Source organism: Setaria italica, chromosome I (assembly GCF_000263155.2).
Source record: "Setaria italica strain Yugu1 chromosome I, Setaria_italica_v2.0, whole genome shotgun sequence".
NCBI classification, from domain to species: domain Eukaryota; kingdom Viridiplantae; phylum Streptophyta; class Magnoliopsida; order Poales; family Poaceae; genus Setaria; species Setaria italica.
This window is the reverse complement of record NC_028450.1, coordinates 25,383,443-25,403,334: the sequence shown is the minus strand read 5'-3', so window position 1 is coordinate 25,403,334 and position 19,892 is coordinate 25,383,443. Positions and strand designations below refer to the sequence as shown.

Below are 19,892 nucleotides of genomic sequence, written 5' to 3'. Positions count from 1 at the left end.
CATCGAGAGCGCCGCACTTGCTCTCGAGCTCGTGCCGTGGGGAGAGGAACGAAGAAGAACACATGCAAATAGGTTGGGGGTCGTGGCAATATTGCATGCAACATTAAAACGACGGGTGTGATGTTGCGGCGGGAGTTCTCCTAGGGTGCGTCACCATCCGACTAGCGTTGGATTGGACGTCCGGGCGCTAGCCGGTCGGAAAAAAAATTCCACCTCTGCCTGTGCTGATACACGATGAAAAATAAGACGACATCTATGTGTGCGTTCGAAGCGTTTGCATTTTGAACTTCCGTACAATTTATTGCTTCCTTCGAATTGGAATTCGCGTTTCTTCAACCTTGGAAAATTGGCCGGTGTTGCAGTCACGGCGTGAGGATGGACAATAACAATAAGCGCCAGAGATCATCAGTACCAGTCAGGCAGTCAGCAATATCATCTCAGTCCTGTACTGGCCCTGCATCTGTGCATCAAGATGGAGCAGCATTCAAACTTCCGCCGCCTAGTGGTACTAGTAGGAGTACCTGAGAAAAACAAGGGACTGGTATTATATTAGGCAGGAAATTCTTCTACTCCAAATTTCAAAGTAGTCGGGTTTATAATAATTATTCATCAGTTTGACATAGGGAGCTACAAGCAAACGGAGTACCTTTCTGACCTTCAGTTTAGGATGATGCCAACTAAATTATTGAATTTATATGTGGATCTCCAAACGCGTTACTTGATGACGACGACAAAGATCTACGAGGAACATATAATGAGAAGAAGCACTAAAGGGTTCCGAGGCCGAAACCGAAATGCTGAAGCATTCTGCTGAAAGAGACGATGGTCAAGTTAATTTCGGGTTGCAATTAATTCATGATGAGTAGTGACACGTTCCGCGTCGCTACAAACGCGTGCAGCAAGGAAAAACGTTGAGCCTCGAATCTAATCAAACCGACGCGTACGACGTAATAAGGCGGTAAGGGTACGATCGATTTGGCCGACGGTCGCTGCAAAGCCACACTCACGATCACATGACGTGACTCACGTGACGCAACCGATTATTTCTATGTCCTTAATTATTGCACTATTCCGTCAGTATATTTGGCCACACATATACTAGTCGATAACCACCAGCATCGTTCTTCGTCAACATCATCGAAATCGATTGTATTCAAAAGATTGAAAGAGACGTGACAGAAATTAAGGAGCATAATAAGGTCCGGCGACAGCTGGTACGAAACAGACATGGACACTGCGCACACCTATACCATTCCACGAAACTTGGGGGTTGGACGGCAGGAGCTAGTAGCAGCCGGCGGCCGCATCACCCTTCACCTCATCGAAGCAATTGGTACACCGGAGTGGAGAATTTTTGTATACGAAAACCAAGCAGCTTGTCCACCGCCGACGCCACCATCGATCTCGATCGAACTGGACGTACGTGCCGGCCGGCCGGTAGTGGGCGCGCATGCTTTGCGTGACCCCCGGAAAGATGAGGAGACGCGCGCACGCAGAAACGATGGCACGTACGTCGCCGGCTGAGACGCGCAGCTGCTGCTCGGTCAGACGGTCAGTTATGCCGAGACGTCATGACCGGCCGGGTTATTGTTTTCAGGAAAGGATTTATGTGCTGCGCTTGTCTCAATATTATTATTGCAAGTGCTAGCTGATGATCAGTGCCGATCTGGCAGGATAATGTGTCGATATTATTAACGTCACTGGCAAACGTACCAGTGAAGAAGTGGATTATATGTGGATAGATCTCGATGGAGCTAGTTCCCAATGTTAGGTGGCGGGCGGAGATCGACTGACTTCACTCCTTGGCAGGTAGCTGCTTTGTTGATTGATAAACGCTGGTGGCCGCCGCCGCCGTTTGCTTTCGTTCCACATGCACCATTTCACGTCAGGCCTAGCAGAAACGTGCGAAGTGCGACGACGATGGGATCGGATCACACAGGATTTTACTATCCGGTTACGTGGCCGACAGGCCTCGTACTGTTACTGTCGCCGTATGGGCCGGTACAGCATCTAGCAGTGGGCGTTATCTTAAGGGTGGTGTCAGTAGCATCATGACATGATACATCATCGCGCACTCGCCGGTGACCGGCCGACCGAGACCACACGGCGACCAAAGCAAAAGCAAGCGCGCGTGCGAGCGGCGCGCAGGGTGAGGAAGCGATCCGTGAACACCGTCACCAAACAGGCGACACTGCATGCCCGTGCCTGTGCGCTTGCACGAGGAGATCCCATACGATCCACCTAGCTGCCGCGCACACTGCCCTAGCTTACTACTAGTGCAGCACCATGGCTGGTCGCTGTAGCTGTACGAGTAGCACTAGCACAGCTTTCTTCCTTTCGTACCGGAGGAGCGCCATCGCCCGTCGGCTCATGGCACAGTATTGCTGTATCAGCTTTTTTACGTCCTCTTCATTTCTTTACCGTGCGTGCCGTCATCTCTTTTTTGGCTTTTGAGGAGCCCGATCGATTGAGGCACGCGCTGGCTGTGGATCCCGGCATGCTGCTCACAGCTGCTGACCTGCTGTATCAGTATGACCACTGACCAGCTGCATATTTGTTGTTTTAATTTACCGGCGCTGCTCTTGCTGTTGCTGCCACTGACCTGAGAAGCAGGCAGCTAGTGATGGTAGCTAGCATGGACGTGCATGATCTGTTGGCTCGCAGCCCTGGTCTCCTGGTTCCTGGCTTCCCTGCTGCTGTTGTTAAGCCTGTAAGGCTGTAACATGTAAGGTCTACTAGGTCCTGCGCGCAGGCCGGCCATGCCTGGCACGGTGTGGAACCCCACGCACACGTACAAGCGCGCTGCGCAGGCCGATAAAAGTGAGATGAAAATTAAAGGTTGCACTGTGTGGATGAGGAGCACCATATGCATGTTGAGCGTATACGTATGCATGCATGCCATGCAAACTGACGAGTGACGAGATATTGATCCGTAGAACAGGCCGTGACAGTAGATTTCGAAGTTTGGTCGCCTCTGCCAGTCGGGAAGTTTCCAATTATAAATCTTTCTAACTATATTCTAAGTATCATAAGTGAAACTTGTTAACTTTGAAGTTTTCACGAATAAGCACCAACATTAACATTAACATCACTAGTTCATCAACCCGTGCTTCTGCACGGGCTAATAATTTTAAAAAATTATAGTTATTTAAAATAAAATTCTCTAGCTAATAATCAAAATCAATTATATGCTACTCTTTTATTTATTCTTACAATACTCTAGTTTTGATTGAGTTTAATTGGTTATTACTCTATACACTTTTTCATCCAGATTCATACCTTTTTCATCTTACAATGCACCTCTATACATTACATTTAATATTAAAAATCAGTATTTTTCATCGCTGCCTCTCATACATGTATAAATGATCTACTCGGTGACACACATCATGCATATATACATTAACTTAGTATTTCTATATTAACAACGACAAAAACAGCGAAAGGGCATCTAGCCTAGTTGTTAGAGCAACTGACTAGCACCCAGCAAGCCCGAGTTCGACTCCCCGTTGGAGCGAATTAAACAGGTCTGGAATAAAAAAATTATAAAAAAATAGGTAGGGGCTTCCCTACTAACTTCGGTCAAAACAACGACAAAAATAAATAATTTAGAATCACATATTTGTTTACTTTTGGATATTTCTGTACAATAAACATGGAGATAATTAGATTAAAATTTAGCTGCTTACTTTAGATTATTTTTAATAGTGGGTAATTTAGATATAAATTTAGAAAAGAATTTTAAGTTATTTTTATAATTACATGTATGGATAATTTATACAAATACTATGGTTTACTGTAAATTAATTTTTATAGTGCAGCAGTGGGTAATTTAAATATTAGTTTAGGGTTTATTAAATTTTCTGAAAAAGTTACCACCTACACCATTATGAAAATTACCCATCCATGCCATTATAATATTTTTCACAATAATAGTAGTGGGTAATTTTAAAAAATATAATAGACCAATGGCTATGATTATTAGGGGACAAATGTTTTTGAATTTTGTGAGAATTTCATAGCGCGTCTTGTAAAAGTTAATGCACCGTTTCCAATTTTAAAAAATAAGGGCACATAGCTTACTAAAGTTAATGCACCGTTTCCAATTTTAAAAAATAAGGGCACATAGCTTACTATCAAAACTACTACCTTGAACTCTCTCTCATTTGTTAAATATGCTAACACAATACTTATACAACCAATTGTGATAGACTTTAGTTAGTAATTACTCTACAACTTTTTCATCCACATTTAAAATCTTTCTTGTTTCTCACTTTGCATCGCATGTATGCGATTGAATTTGTTTAATGAACTCCAAGTTTGAGCTATATTTTAACATGAAAATCTATATTCTCATCACTTCCTCTATATATTTATAAATGGTGAAACACACCTTAATTATTATTTTCTATATTAATAGTGTAAGAAATAGATAATTTAAAATCATATATTGATGTACCTCTGGGCATATTTTTAAAATGAAGGTGATTTGGATTTGAATTTTTAATAATAGCATATGTGAATATAATGTTAGTAGTGGGCAATTTATATGCACATTTAAGGGGTTATTTGATATTATGGTATAGGTGGGTAATTTATATGAAAATTAGGGGGTTCATTTAATTTATTTTATACGATGGCAGAGTGGGTTATTTAGATATAGATTTAGGGGGTTACTTTAAACTATTTTCATAATGGCATAGGTGGATAATTTTTTTAGAAAATATAATAGAACAATAGCTATAATGATTGAGCCTAGCAAATTGATGGCTAGATGTTTTACTTTTTTGAGAGAATTTCTAGGGTTTCTCTCTTTTTCTAGAGTGTCCACCTAGGATTCCTAGGTAGCTTCATGGGAGCCTCCAATCAGTAATAGTAAGATTCAATTGGTTTTTTTAAATCACAAATATTTCAATAATATATTTATATATGTTAATGTATTTTTTTTAAAAAAAAGGAACATCGTTACAGCTAGAGCATAGTTTATTAGGCTTAGAACAAAACTAGATGAAACTAGTGCCATCGTCCGGCGATGTAGCCACTACCTGGCCCAGCCCAAGAAAATCTGTTCCTTTATTTTGCCCCCAGTTCATTTGATTCGTGATGATCCGCACGCACGGAAGAAAAGGAGTCGGGGTCATCAGTGTGCATATGGGCTGTGGCCGACGTGCCAGCGCCGGTCATGGACAAAGACGACCCCACGCACTCCCTCCGTCCACCCACTCCGATCCGGGCTTCTTCTAGTATTTGAGATTCGTGCACACGATAATATCTGTTGGATGCATCTTCACTCCTCAACCCTAACTACCTCCACCGTCTTCCCCTATCCCGCCGCCGTCGCCCCTGCCCCATGCCGCCGCCCCGGAGCTCGCCAGTGGCCCGACGCCCGCGCTGCCCCGCCTCCGCACGCGGCCCTGCACCGTTGCCGCACCCGCGGGCGCGACCGCAGGCGCCTCCGGCCGCGAGCATCGCTGCCACGGGCACGCCGACCTCGCGTGCCCTGCCACCACCCCTAAGCCGCGCCACCGCTCCTCGGGCCCACCGGCCGCGCGCCGCCGTCGGTTGCACCTGTGCATGCGGAAAAATTAGAATGTTGAATCTTGATTGTCCAAATGTTGAATCTTGTTTGTCCAAATGTTGAATGTTGTGAAAAATATTGAACGTTGAATGTAGTATTTCTAAATGTTGATTTATTTCTCAGAAAATATTAAATGTAATCTTTCAAAATGTTAAATTTATTTACCTATAAGTTGAGCCTATTAGTTAGATCTAATAGGCTTTAAAGCCATATTACTTATCAAGCACACGTAGGAACCCCGCATTGCACACAGTAGCGACTTCGCCGCGGCGCATCTCTGTTGCAACTGTGGCAGCAGCGGCGGCGGCGGCGCGCACATTGGCGCCGGTCGCCACTCGCCACGCAAAAACCGGGACCCCGACTCCCCGATCGAGCAAAGCTAGCATGATGGCGAGCAATCTAGCGCGATCGGTCGGTCGTCGACAGAGACGACGACGCAACCACAGCGCCCCGGCCCGGCGTAGGGCTGGCCGCGACGATCGATCGTCGTCGCCGGTTGCCGGTCGCACCTCTCGCCACGACGGCACCACGACCCGAGACCGGTCTTGAGCCATGTAGATGCAAAAGCGATCGCGCTCGAGAGCCAACGCGTGCTCCGTCCCCGGCGCGTACGTCGATCGGTCACGTACGATCATGTGTGCGTACGCGTTGACGACGCGCACTGTGCTAGCACGAGCGAGCCGTCGCCGTCGTGCGCGGCGCACTGTGCTTTACTTCGATCGTGGATGGATGGGTGGCGATGCGACGCCCATGCTCGGGCCGGGCGTACTGGCATATGGTGGGCCACTGCTAGTGCTCGTACGAAGCGACCACTGTGCATGACGGCCGTAGACGAACGCACACTCTTCGTTGGTCGCCAGCATCTCGTACGTAAGTGCATTCAGATTTAAGTAGGTACAGTACGTCGTTAGATATGGCTACTATGCATTAGGGTCGTCGTCGTTTCGTCTCTGTTGCGTGCGGTGCGGTCATCCTCCGTGTACATTCTCCGGACCGTTGAAATCATGGGTGGGCCCGGGTAGGGTACGTGTACATCATGAGGGGCTAGCTAGATATGGCCGGGAAGGTTGAACATGTTACATGTAAAATCGTACGGGCTGCACAGCACCTGTACGCGCGTACCGGCGACGTTGGTACAGTGCCATGTGGTCGCGGAGAAAGATGGGATCGTGAGTCGTGCACTGACATACACATGCATATGCACAGGCATTTTTATGCTGCTCTCTTCATGCATGATTTGATCGGATATGTGTTGTAATAAAATTGTAAAACTGCCCAGAATCTGGACGGATCGCTTGAGCCACCGAGCTCCTTCTCACTTTACCATGAGCCATGACTTTCTCGCATGCATCCTCTGCTCCTGTCGCTCGATAGATCATGATCGCCGTACAAGCAATGAAGCAAACACATGCAGCTACATATATGTCACTCTTGTTGGGAATTGGAGTAATGTTGGGCACGGACCCAACTATACTGTGAACGTTCTGAGCTACGGGGACTAATTCTGTAGCGTGACGTTTCACATGTGACGGGCCATACGCCCATACGGTACACAAATCAGACAGGGCAGGTCAAATCCTTGTGGGGGCTGCTGCCAACTTTTGCTTAGTACACCTCCTGTTTCTCGGTCGTCACAAGACGGAAACTCGGGAAAGGCTAAAACCGAACTGACGCTGTAGAAGATGAGCGTCGAGGATTGACTTCCTAGCAGAGAAGGTTTATTTGATTCTCAGGCTGCGGGCCTTGGGACCGAGCGAAGCGGCGGTGTTGGCGACCAGGGGCAAATGGAAATGACTCCGATCCGGCGCCAAGGTCCCAAAGCTTCTGGGAGTTTGCTTTTGCTCCAAAAAGTCAAAAGCCAAGTAAAGAGGTACAAAGTTACACAAAAACAGCTTTCAACCGGATCATTTCTGGCAGGTGCTTTCTTAGGCTTTTGGTTTTCACAAGTCCGAAGAAATTACCGACTGACACTCGTTATGAGGTACCGCTTCGTTTTTTCCCTCTCCGGATATTTTTCTCCAGCCGTGGTCCTACGGGCGCACGTGAGCTCCGCTGCGGTGGCCTCGCCCTCCTTCAAAGCCGTGCCGACTCTACTTCCTTTTCTCCCTCTCTCATTCCCTTCTTCTTCCTCCAGCCAAGAAGAAAATCGAGCTGGGCAGTTACCATCCGTCGGGAAAATCCGCCCTTCTCTAGCCACCGCAGCCCAATAGCTCGCACCCTCAGCTTGACCACCTCCCCAACTCCCACCTCCGCCACTTCTTGACGAGCTCCAGCCACCTTGCGGGCACGAGTTGAGGATCCCGTGGCCGCCGTTGCCGCCGGTCCCGAGCTCGTGGAGCATCACCGTCCAAGCCACCCCCAACGTCGAGAACAACTCAAACGGAACCCAGTAAGCTCCTAGTGCCCATGCGCCTGCATCCTCCATCTTTCTACCGCCACTGCTGCCGGAAAACACCGCGCCGTGCGTGGGCGTACCGCTCCCAATTTCACCGTGCTATGTCTTCTCGCCAGCTGCGCCCTAGGCCTCTCCTCTCTCGACAGCGCCGCACCTCACCTGGGCCCCTCCTCTCCCGACGGCTCTCCTTCTCCCTTTCTCCGGCGCGGGAGGGTGCGGGAGCGCGAGCTCTGCCGCCGCCGCCCCAACCATCGGCGAGGCTCCGATCTGTGTACCGCCGGGAGGAAGAAGATGTTGACGAGTGGGGTCCGCTTGTCAGTGAGGAAGGGAGGGAGTTGAGTGGGGTGGATTGTGAATGACATGTGGGGTCCACTCATAATACCAAATGGCTTTCAGTTTTCTCAGATAACAGCTTTTCCACAACCCTCAGTTCACAACTATTTTTTCAAAAGCCACACCTCAACCAAACACACCCTAAGGGCACACGATGGTCCAACGGAGTAGAAATGATGTGGACCGTTATATTGAGATTGAGCAGCTCTTATTCGTCGACCGTGATTAATAAACACCTAACAGGAAGACGACCTATATTTGGACCGTTGAACGTTTCAACAAAGGCAGCAAATCGAAGACGGTCGACGAGATGCAGGCGGGCTGAAGTCAGTTATTATTGAGATCCGCAAATAGTTAATGCGCCCCATGCATCGGTAGGCTACGCCCTGCCGGCGGCTATAGATGTCCATGCAGCCCGCAGCCCGACAGCCCGGCACGAAGCCCGATTTTTTAGCCCATCCAAGCTCGGCCCAGCTCGTAACTCCTCGAGCTCAGGCTAGCCGACCCGATGGCTCGTGCCGGGCGTGGGCTAGTGCCTCGGCCCGACGGGCGGCACGGCCCAGCACAAAATCGAATGGCCATCCCGTTACCGGCCCGTCTATCAAATGGTCGCCTGGCGGCCTGGCACAACCTAGCAACGATCGGGAGTGGGGACATATATAACTAACCCCCCCTCCCCAGTTCTCGGTCGCGCCCCCTCCGTAGACCCTACCCCTCGTCCCTTCCGCCCGCTGCCTCCTCGCGACCTCGCCTCGACTCCTCTGCTCCCGGCTCCTCGCCTCCTCCCGTCCCGCACCCGCAGTCCCTCTCCGCGCCTCCGCGTCCCAGTTGCCTTGCCGCCAGCCGCCGCCACCACCCGCTGCTCTCTCTCTCTCTGCCTCTCTCAGCTTCGGCTGGATCCGCCAGCACCATCGCACCGCTGGCCCGCTGCTCTCGTTCTCCTGATCTAGATCTAGATCCTCCTGATCCTCTTCTTGTTCTCCTGATCTTGTTCCTGTTGTCCTCTCTAGCTCCGGGCTGCAGCGTCGCTGGTTAGTTGTAGATGCTCCTAATCCTCTTCTTGTTCTCCTAGATCTAGATCATCCTGATCCTCTTCTTGGAGGTATCCGTCGACCGTCGGGTGGCGGGTGCCGCGCGCCATTGAGGAGGGACGGAGCGGCTGTGGTGTCACGACCGTTGGCCTTCGTCCTCTCACAGATCCTCTAGGCATCTCATCATCCCGTCATCTTCTCCTGCTCCTGGCTCCAGTGTCGCAGGTACCCACTTGTCCTCCTGATCCTCTTCTTGTTCTCCTGATCCTCTTCTTGTTCCTGATCTTGTTCTCCTGTTTGCAGGTATCTGTCGGGTGTCGCGCGCTAGGGATGGAGCGGTTGAGGAGCGGTTGAGGGACGCCGAAGGAAGCTATCGCCTGCCACACGAGGTCATCGTGATGGACGAGAACTACACCATCAATGACGACCTAAGGGCTTGTGGGCTGCCACGCGCACCATTGTTCCTGATCCTCTTTTTATTCTCCTGATCTTGTTCTGATCCTAACCCTCTTCTTGTTCCTAATCTTGTTCTTCTTGTTCTCATAGGCGACGATGAGGACGACATGGCTGCCGGAGCCGTGGCACTCTTCAGTAGCTTTGTTGCTCCCGTCAATGTGGATGCTGCCGGTGTTGGAGGTTCTACCCCATCTTCTACGCCGACTACCTCAACGGGCACCAGTGTCCGCAAGGGGAAGTGACGATCTGCTGCATGGAACGACTTTGAGGAGTTGTTCTAGGAAGGCGCCAATGGGAAGCAGGTGAGGTACGTTGCCAAGTGCCATCATTGTTCTCACATTATTACTAGCCGATCTTGTGCTAGTACTGGCCATTTGCTCCGGTACCAGAAGATGTGCTTTGCTAAACAAAACCATTCTTCTCTTGTTCAGTCACAACTTCAATTCAATTTTGATGGCTCAATTAGTAATTAGGAATACAAGCCTGATCTTGCTCATAAGGAATTGTGTCGTTTGATTGCTAGACTTGATCTACCCCTAGGCTTTGGTGAGACAGAGGCATTTGAGAAGTACATCCAGCATGCTCATAACCCTCGTTTTGCTAAAGTTTCTAGGCAGACCACTTCTAGAGATCTTACCAAGTACTTTGCCGAGCATCGTGTTTCTCTGGTTGAAACTTTGAAGTCTTCTGTTTCTTCTATCTGTCTTACTTCTGATGTTTGGTCTAGCAATGTTAAGGAAGACTACCTTAGTGTTGTTGCACATTTTGTTTCTGCTGATTGGGAATTAGAGAAGAGAATTATTGCTCTTTGGTTGATTGATTGCTCGCATTCTGGTGTTAACATTGCTGAACGTATTGAACAAGTAGTTTCTGAATTCGGTTTAGAGGATAAGATTTTCTCTGTCACACTTGATAATGCTTCTGCTAACACTTCTACCATGGACACACTCATTCCCAAATTTGTTGGTTATCTTGGTCCAGATTCTGAACCTCTTGATTCTGATTCTGATAAAGCACTTGTTGGTCTTTTGCATCAACGTTGTGCATGTCATATTATCAATCTCATAGTCAAGTCTGGTTTGAAGAGGATCAAATCCTATCTTGAGGCTTTTAAGACTGTCATCTTTTTTTTGAACTCTTCTAACCAACGCATTGCAGCTTTCTATAACTTCTGCATTGTCAAGGGGGTACGCCCTCGTAAGTTTGGTTTAGATATGGATGTGAGATGGAATTATACATATCTCATGCTCAAACATCTACTACCATATAAGATTGTCTTTTCTGTCTTTATTTCTGCTTATTATGGTTTGCACAATGGCCAGCCACTACTGACTGAAAGCTATTGGGTAATTGCTGAGAAAATTTTGTTGTTCCTTGAAATGTTTTATGATTCCACTGTTGCTTTATCTGGTGTTTACTATCCAAAAAGTCCTTTCATGTTGCATCATATTATTGAGATTGTTGGTCATTTGCATGGCCAAGAGACTGATCCACTGCTCAGAAATATTGTTGTTCCCATGAAGCTCAAGTTTCTCAAGTATTGGCAGAACATACCTCTGTTATATTCCTTTGCATTCATTTTGGATCCTAGAGCCAAGATGAGAGGTTTTCATAATATTCTTCAGCTTCTTTCTCAGACAGTTGGTGTTGATTATTCTTCTTATTTCATTGAGATTAGAACTGAATTATATAAGTTGTTTACAAGTATGAAAACAAGTTTGGTGCAGTTATGATGCATAGACCCTCTCAAACTACAGCTGCTATTGGTAAGAAAAGAATTGCATTGGGTAAGATCTTTGGTGCTCCATCTGGTTTAGGTGGTTCTCCTGTTCTTTCATCTACACCTTCTATATCTCCTGCTTCTGAGTTGTCATCCTACTTGGACAGTGACACTATTACTTGCTATGAGAAAACTTCAACATACTTAGTTGGTGGCATGAGCACAAGCTATCCTATTATATTCTATTCATACTAGCTAAAGATGTGATGTCTGTTCCAGTTTCCACTGTTTCTTCAGAATCTTATTTTAGTCTTACTACCAGGGTGATCGAGAAGAGGTGTCGGCGGTTGTTGCCGGAGACGGTGGAGATGCTGACCTGCCTCAAGGATTGGGAGTTGGGAGATGCAAGGGCACAACCTGATGTTGAGAAGGAGATCAATGAACTAAGGAAATATACAGAAGCCCCTACCAAGACCAAGATGAAGGCCAAGCTAGTCAGTAAGTTAATTCCTAACTATTCTTCAACTTCAATTGCTAAACACTTTTCAATTACCAACACTTTTCCTTCTTGCACCTCTAGATCTACCCCGGGAGCAAGCTGAAGCTGAACCCTATTCTATTGGATTGTTGCCTGACTGCCTGTTGGTGTTCTAATTCTATACTTCTATGTCTGTCTGTGTGTGTCTGTAATGTTGAATTCAACTTGACCATTGAACTTGAGCTGGCTGTACTCTTTTTCCCTTTCTAGGGTTTTCTCACAAGGGTGAGTTTTTACCTATGAAGGTTTTTAATGAGGCAGCCAACACTTGATCACATAGATAAAGTGTTAACAGCTCTATCTATATTTATTATGAATTTCTGTGTGATCTGTGATGAATGTGTGATCTGTGATGAACTTGAAATTTTGAATGTCTGATGAACTTCAAAGTTTAAAATTATGAATCGGTGTTTCATCCTGACTCGGTGAATTGTTTTTTCTCGCTGCTGGCCGGCACGGCATGGTCAGGCTCTTCGGGCTGACCCGGCACGAAAAAGGTCTTATGGGCCCATGCTTGGGCCGCCGATGAGACCCGTGGACTAGCACGGCACGGCACGAAGGAGTCGTCGTGATGGGCCAGGCCCAGCACGAAAAATAGCGGGCCATGCTGGGCCCATACTGGATCGGGCTGGACAGCCCGAATGGACATCTATACCGGCGGCCTTGGCGGTGGCTGGTGGCTGGTGGGTGCCTCTGCCTCGTTCCTGTCCCCTCGCCGCGTAATCCGTTGCTTGAGCGGTGCATTGCTCCCGGACGATGATGCTAGATTTGTCGATTATTATAGTAGTATGTTTTGTCCCCCGGGCACGGTGCTTGCCTTTGACCGCTCAAATTAAACCTCCCCGCTTTCACTTTCCAATCGAAATGGCCGATCAAGTTCGTGCTTCTCTTGAAAGCAAAGGAACAGGATGCACCCATGCATGCAGCTGTTCCTTATAGCTTGAATTGAAAAGGTAGATCAACATGGACTTATCACTCATGGAGCACTCCTCGCCACATGCGAGACGCGAGTCGAGTAGGGCAGGCCCCTCGTGCCAAATCCCACATCCCTTCACCATTGCTGGCATTGCTGCGTCAGAAAGCTGGAGCAAAGCCAAGGCGGATATGGCAAACCCATCCAATTATTAAAGCACGGGAGCAGAGAAAAACCCATCCAATTATTAAAAAGGCGAGGCCGCAGAGGCATCCGCATGACCGCATCCCCGCGATCGCCATTTGCCAATCAACCGTCCATCCACCTGTTTCCTTGCCTGTTTGTCCACACCAGACACGCTCTCTCACGCCGATGCTCCCGCCTCGTCAAGCTAAAACAGCAGCATCTGTCGCCTCCACTTGATACGTACGATCCATCCGACGTAGGGGTACGTCGTCGTGGTCCGGCGGCCACGCACGTCGACGTGTCCTCTCATCACCTCACCGCTAAATCCATCGCCCTGCCGTATATAACACCATCGTGCTCTGCTCGTCGTCGCCCGAGCAGAGCACCGCCGAGCTCACTGCATGATCGATCATCATCCATCCCACGTCTAGTAAGACACCGCCCAGCGGCGCCATCCTTGCCGCCACCTCCGATCCCCGCGCCATCCGTCCTTCTCCTCCCATGGCCGTGCACGCGCAGTACGCCGCCCACGCCTTCCCCCACGACCCCCGCGCCGTCACCAGGTTCGTCCTCATTTCACCCCCTCCTATTTATCCTCCTCCACAACGTCGTCTCGTCTCGATCCATCACCTGCGCGTGCGTTTGTGTGTTCCGCAGGCCAGCGCTGGACACCGCGACAACCGCGTCGGCGCTCCTCGGCGAGCACGGCTGCGGCGGCCACCAGCTCGCCGCCGTGGTGCGGCGGCAGGTGCCCGCGGTGGGCGGCGACACTGTGTTCAGCGACCTCACCTGCAACAACAACAACAGCGACATCGGGCCTAGGAAGCGCGCGCGGGTGGGTGACGTGGCCGGCGCGGGCCTGATCATGGACCTGGAAGGCCACCACGCTCTGCTGCCGCCCGTGCCGGTGCCGCAGGCGTTCGCGCCCGCGGGGGATGTGCAGAGCAGCAGGGTGCTCTGCTCTGCCGCCGCTTCCACCAGCGGCCGCACGCCAGGCGACACCGCGCCGGCGTCGCAGGGCTTCCTCTCCCATCTCTACCAACACGGCGTCGAGATCGACGCGATCGTCCGCATCGAGGTGCGTCCACCGGTTTCTTCGCATTGTTCGATCGCGAACGTTGTTTCACTTATCTCTTCGGTCTGGTACTCGTGATACGGTGATACGGTGTCTGATTCTGAACCCGTTCTCGTGATTCGTTCCTGCGCGGACAGACCGAGCGGCTGCGGGCGGGGCTGCAGGAGGCGCGGCGCCGGCACGCGCGCGCCGTGGTGGCGACGGTGGAACGCGCGGCGGCGCGGCGCCTGCGGGCGGCGGAGGCGGATCTGGAGCGCGCGCTGGCACGCAACGCGGAGCTAGACGAGGAGCTGCGGCGGACGGCCGCCGAGGGCCAGGCGTGGCGGGACGTCGCCAGGAGCCACGAGGCCGTCGCGGCGGGCCTCCGCGCCACGCTCGACAACGTCCTCCAGCCGCCGTGCGCCGCCGAGGGCGAGGGCGACGCCGAGGACGCGCGGTCGTGCTGCTTCGAGCGTGAGGAACATGGCGCCGAGGCGCGGTGCCGGGCGAGGGCGTGCAGGGCTTGCGGCGCGGCGGACGCGTGCGTGCTGCTGCTGCCATGCCGGCACCTGTGCCTGTGCAGCGGGTGCGACGCGGCCGCCGAGGCCTGCCCCGTGTGCGCGGCCACCAAGAACGGCTCGCTCCACGTCCTCCTCTCCTGATGACTGATTGACGGCGAGTCCCACCGCATTGCTTCAAAGGAGGCTCAGATTCCATCTTACCAATGCAATGGGAGTGAGCATTTGGGTTCGAGGACATTTCGACTGCCTCACTGGTGCTGATCTAGGGATCTACAGACAGCAAAGTGTGAACTCTGAGCTTGATGAAAGTTTTTATCGCGCAACCGTAACAGATGGACGAGCTTGCACAGATACAGTCGTTCCTGAGCGCAAGGTAGCTGATCGACCGACCGTCGGTGACAGTGTCACACGCGTGTCTGCTGCCGTGAGCTAAGCAGGCCGACCGGCCGACCGGCCGACCGGCCGTCAGTGGCAGCGAGCGACGCAGCCCGTGTGAGGAAGGGTGATGGGCACCTTTGCCGGTTCCGAAAACGATGACATAACATGCGTGATGCAATGCAGCTATGCAGGCCATGCGTGAACATCTAGGCGGTTCCGAGTTGCTACTGTCGCGTAGGAGCTCGGATAAGATAAACAAGCTATGCGCCTATGCCTCAGTAGTACACGTCTTTGAGTTTGTGGTAGATGACAGCGTAGTCATGTTCACGACTTGGATTGGTACGTTGTCGCAGCATCAATGCAAGCGCAAGCATCTTGCGAGTGAATTTCAGGCCTCTGCACTTGTTTTTTTCTTCCTAATTGGACTTTTCGTGCCAGGGATCGAGCCAACCAGTGAAATGAAGAGCATCTTGCCGGATATTTTTGGTTTGGGAGAAAAATCTGGAATGCAGATATGTGTGAACACTTAGTTATCAATCAGAACTGTCTTAGTTTGTTCTGAACGACAGATGAGTGATCCAAACGTACAGACAAAACATCAGGATCAGAGGGGCAAAGGTTAGAGTGGAGTCAGTTCACGAGAAGACGACTGAAGACCAAACACGCTGCACCCGATCGGGGGTGTAGGATTCGGGTTTAGGAACAAGTGCCGGTGTCGTGAAGGCAGGGCTCGATTCGATTACTTTGGCAGGCCGGCCCGCCCGGGTCCGGCCGGTCACCTGTTCATCGGTCAGAGGGTCAATCATGGCACGGAGCACCTTGGCGGCTTGTTTGGTCGCCGTCAGATTCCGGCCGGGGGATTAATGTAGCGTTAATCATCATGAACATGCCCATCTCCGAGCTAGGCCATGTTTAGTTACTCCCAACTTCCAACTTTGACACTATGCAAAAAGAAGATTCTCCATCACATCAAACTTGCGGTACATGTATGGAGTACTAAATGTAGATGAAATTAAAAAGTAATTGTACAGTTTTGTTGTACTTTACGAGACGAATCTTTTGAGCCTAATTAGTTAATATTTGGACAATAATTCACAAATACAAACGAAACGCTACAGTGTGCTACAGTGCTGTAACAGTAATTTGGCACCTCCCAAATTGGCCAACTAAACAAGGCCCTAGTGGCGTCCATCCGTCAAGGAGTCGCCGTCGCTGTGACGCTGTCCCATCGGCCTGCACAGGCAGGAGATGCGTGAATGCGTGATTAGGTGTGGGGATAGAGCGTCGGTTGATTCAGTTGAATTACACGTCAAAACGGGGCATCGATGACGACGACGAGGATTCGTGGCACAACCCCGGCCGGCCGGCCGGCCATCCATGATCCATTACTTACTTTCCAAGTGTGTTGGATAAGCCATCAGCCCATGATAGCTCATGTCATGATGCCGGCCAATTGCCCGTGCATCGTCACCGCTCTAACGGTGAAAAGCACGTTGTGGAGTGTGGACCGGGCCACCGGGGCAGACGAGGCGGACCAGTTCGCGCGTCAGCTGTCGCGCTGCCGTGATCGGGGGCGGCCGGGTGGGGCCGTGGGGGTTCCCATCGATCTCAGCTTATTAGTCAAGCCGGAGCACGACCTGCGCTCGCGCGCGGGGCGTCGCTCGCTAGCTGACAGCCGCCTGACGGGCATCGGCCAAAGCGGCTTTCGTTCGAGACGAGCCGTTTCGGACGGAGGGGGCCGGCGGCCGCCGCTCCCGGACGAGGCGATGATCGACGACGTGGAGGATATGCGCGAGGCTGGGCCGTTGAAACGCCAAATTAGACGCGGTGGGTTCGGACCAAAACCAAACTGCATGCGCGCCGTACGGTGGCGAGCGAGTGCCGGCCGGTCGCGAGCGACGACGACGGCCGGCCGGAGTTTTTGACCGCGATCTGTCACACATTGGCCGAATTGCCGCGCACGTTGCGACCTCGTGTTTGGTTTCTCCTACAGCAGCCTTGCCCGGGCGTGTAGCGCGATCGTACACGTGAGTGACCCCAAGCTTGTGCGCTGTTCGTCATCATGTACGCACCAAGACGCGACGCGCGACAAGTCGCCGAATACGGTCGGAGGTGGCTATCGATCGTCTCGTTTTTGCCCTGCGCCCGTGACGGTGATCGGAGCTGTACAAGACGAACAACGTGGAGGAGCTAGCTGCAGGCCAGGCACTACTGTACAACCGGGGTGACGGACTAATGGGATACTGGGATCCGACTAGTCGAGTCCGGCCGTGGAGGAGTCCGTATGAAAAGAAAAGCCAGCCTGAGCCTCACTGGTCAGCTCAGCTCCGTTACGGCGTTCACACGCTGCTGCCTAGTGGCGCAAGCCTGTAAGGTCACGGTGCCTTGAAAATGACCACGGTTTCCTCCGTCATACTGTCAAGGGACGTACAGAGGCATTCGTGTAAATGTAACACGAGTACACGATGGTGGTGCAAGTAAGTCATCACTGACAGCCTGACAGGCCCACCGGCTTGTTTCTTTGGGACTGAAACGGGCCTAGCTAGCAATTAGCAACAAGCAGGCCGGTTTGGGCCTGTGTCGTCTGCCCGGTTTGGGCCTGTGTCGTCCATCGAACTCGTAAACCCGTTACCCGTGTCACTGCCACCTATCCAAATTCTACAAAGCCCTTGTTCTCTTATCTCCAAACTCCCAACTTTGGCACTATGTAAAAAGAAGATTCCCCATCACATCAAACTTGCGGTACATGTATGGAGTACTAAATGTAGATGAAATTAAAAACTAATTGCACAGTTTTGTTGTACTTTGCGAGACAAATCTTTTGAGCCTAATTAGTCAATGTTTGGACAATAATTCACAAATACAAACGAAACGCTACAGTGTTGCTACAGTAATTTGGCACCTCCCAAATTCACCAAGTAAACAAGGACAAAATGATGGCAGTAGGCTCGTCGCCAGGTTCCAGGAGCTAGGAATCGAGGCGATAACTCCTATGCAGAGCCAAATGTAGCAGGGTCCACGAGACCGCCATACCGATCCGGCTCCAACGGACTAGCGTTGAGCTAGTAGAAACATTATTTTACTCAGTGAGCAGTAAAAAAGCAACATACTTCGTCCGTCCCTTGTTATTGATCGCTCGGAAAGCGGGTTTTTGAGGGAAACACGAATTTTTAGAGATAGATAAAAAGGATCTAGGCACCATAGAAAAGGACCAAGCAGAAAAACAGATCTTCAAATACGATTTTTTAGAGACAGATAAAAAGGGACATAATACTATAGATTCCCTCCGCGCTCATCTCGCACATCTCCCAAAACCCCTCCCTCTCACTGCACCGAGCTCTGATCTGCATGTGTTCCCTTTAGGGGGTGTTTGGATACGAGGTGCTAAACTTTAACAGTGTCACATCGGATGTTCGGATGCTAATTAGAAGAATTAAACATGAGCTAATTATAAAATTAATTGCAGAACCCTGTGCTAATTCGCGAGACGAATCTATTAAGCCTAATTAATCCACAATTAGCAAATGGTTACTGTAGCACCACATTGTCAAATCATGGACTAATTAGGCTTAATAGATTCGTCTCGCCAATTACACTCCAACTGTACAATTAGTTTTGTAATTAGTCTATATTTAATACTTCTAATTAGCATCCAAACATCCGATGTGACGGGTGTTAAACTTTAATAGGGTGGAGCCAAACAGGCCCTTACTCTCTCCTAACTTTGAGCTACCTGCTATCTCATACCACTGGAGCTGCCCTGAAAGCTACGCGCAGCCACGCAAGCGCCAACCTGACAGCCGGAAAGCTCCAAAAACCGCGACGACGCAGCACCGGATTCACGCTCAGGCGAGCAAAACAGCCAACCAGCCAACTACTACCTGCTCGCATTGTACGGAGCATTCTGTACTGGTCTAGTAGCATCATACGGAGTACTATCAACTATATAAGTTATTGCTAACCACCTATTCAGGGAAGCGAAAGAATTTTATAAACGCCGCGTGCTCAGCTCGTGGGAGGCTCGGGCCCCAAACTCTCCCGTCCACGTCGCCACGACAGCAGCTCAGGCGGACCCCGCCGCCCCGCACCTCCAACCCCGACCCGCGCCCCCCGCCTCACCGCCGCCCTAGCGAGCTGCCGAAAGCCTCGCAGTTGCAAGGAGAGCGGTAGCGGGACTTCTTTCCACCTGCTCGCGAGCCCCCCTCGAACCCTAGCCCGATGGCCGCCACCACCACCTCCGGCGCCGGTGGCTCGCGGTGGCCAGATCTGCTTGTCACCGGTGCGGATCCATCGCCTTTCGGTGTGGATCCGTCGTTCCCCTGTGCCTCCTCCCCGTTGCTCGTCCCGGCGGTCATGTGGTTGCTTGCTCATCGTCGTCGACTGGGAGGGGCCGTCGGTGGTTGTCGCCCCAGGGCCGCGGGGGACTTGTCGTCGTCACCCCGGGGTCGGGTGACAGGGCCACGAGGGGCGCGACGTCGTCATCATCGCCCCGCGCCTCGCTGCGCGGCTCTGGGCCGCTGGTCCCTGCGGAGCTGCTCTTGGCGACGCCGCGGCCTACGGCTCCTTGGCGCTGGGGCGGTGGGTCTGCCGCGGCCACAAGCGGGGTGCGAGGCGGTCTGCGACGGCGGCAGCGTAGTCCGCAGCGGCCGCGCGTACCCCTCCTTTCTTCTCACGGCCGGCTTGAGCCTCCTCCCTGCCATCAAGGCAGCCAATGCGTCGGGATGTCGTCGGCACATCCAAGGTCCCACCTTTACGGGCCGGCTCACCACGCTCCCTCTAACAAGGTCAG

The 19,892-nt window shown here is 51.2% G+C and overlaps 1 protein-coding gene and 1 long non-coding RNA gene across 2 annotated transcripts; both read left to right on the top strand.

Annotated features, from left to right (window-relative positions):
• The first annotated feature begins 7,590 nt into the window (after window positions 1-7,590).
• Window positions 7,591-12,316, top strand: LOC101765581. Its single transcript, XR_002676046.1, has 4 exons — window positions 7,591-9,562; window positions 9,641-10,100; window positions 11,836-12,011; window positions 12,094-12,316. It is a non-coding gene; the product is annotated as an uncharacterized LOC101765581 (long non-coding RNA).
• Window positions 12,317-13,238: 922 nt separating this feature from the next.
• On the top strand, window positions 13,239-15,583 carry LOC101765176 (probable BOI-related E3 ubiquitin-protein ligase 2). Its single transcript, XM_004952549.3, has 3 exons — window positions 13,239-13,713; window positions 13,808-14,228; window positions 14,363-15,583. The coding sequence occupies exons 1-3, from the start codon at window positions 13,652-13,654 to the stop codon at window positions 14,864-14,866; spliced, it is 987 nt and encodes a 328-aa protein (XP_004952606.1). The 5' UTR covers window positions 13,239-13,651; the 3' UTR covers window positions 14,867-15,583.
• Window positions 15,584-19,892: the final 4,309 nt, after the last annotated feature.

Coding starts and splice junctions, on each gene's coding strand:
- LOC101765176 (XM_004952549.3), top strand. CDS start 13,652: ATGGCCGTGCACGCGCAGTACGCCGCCCACGCCTTCCCCCACGACCCC. Junction 13,714..13,807: donor GACCCCCGCGCCGTCACCAG/GTTCGTCCTCAT, acceptor TGTGTTCCGCAG/GCCAGCGCTGGACACCGCGA. Junction 14,229..14,362: donor ACGCGATCGTCCGCATCGAG/GTGCGTCCACCG, acceptor CTGCGCGGACAG/ACCGAGCGGCTGCGGGCGGG.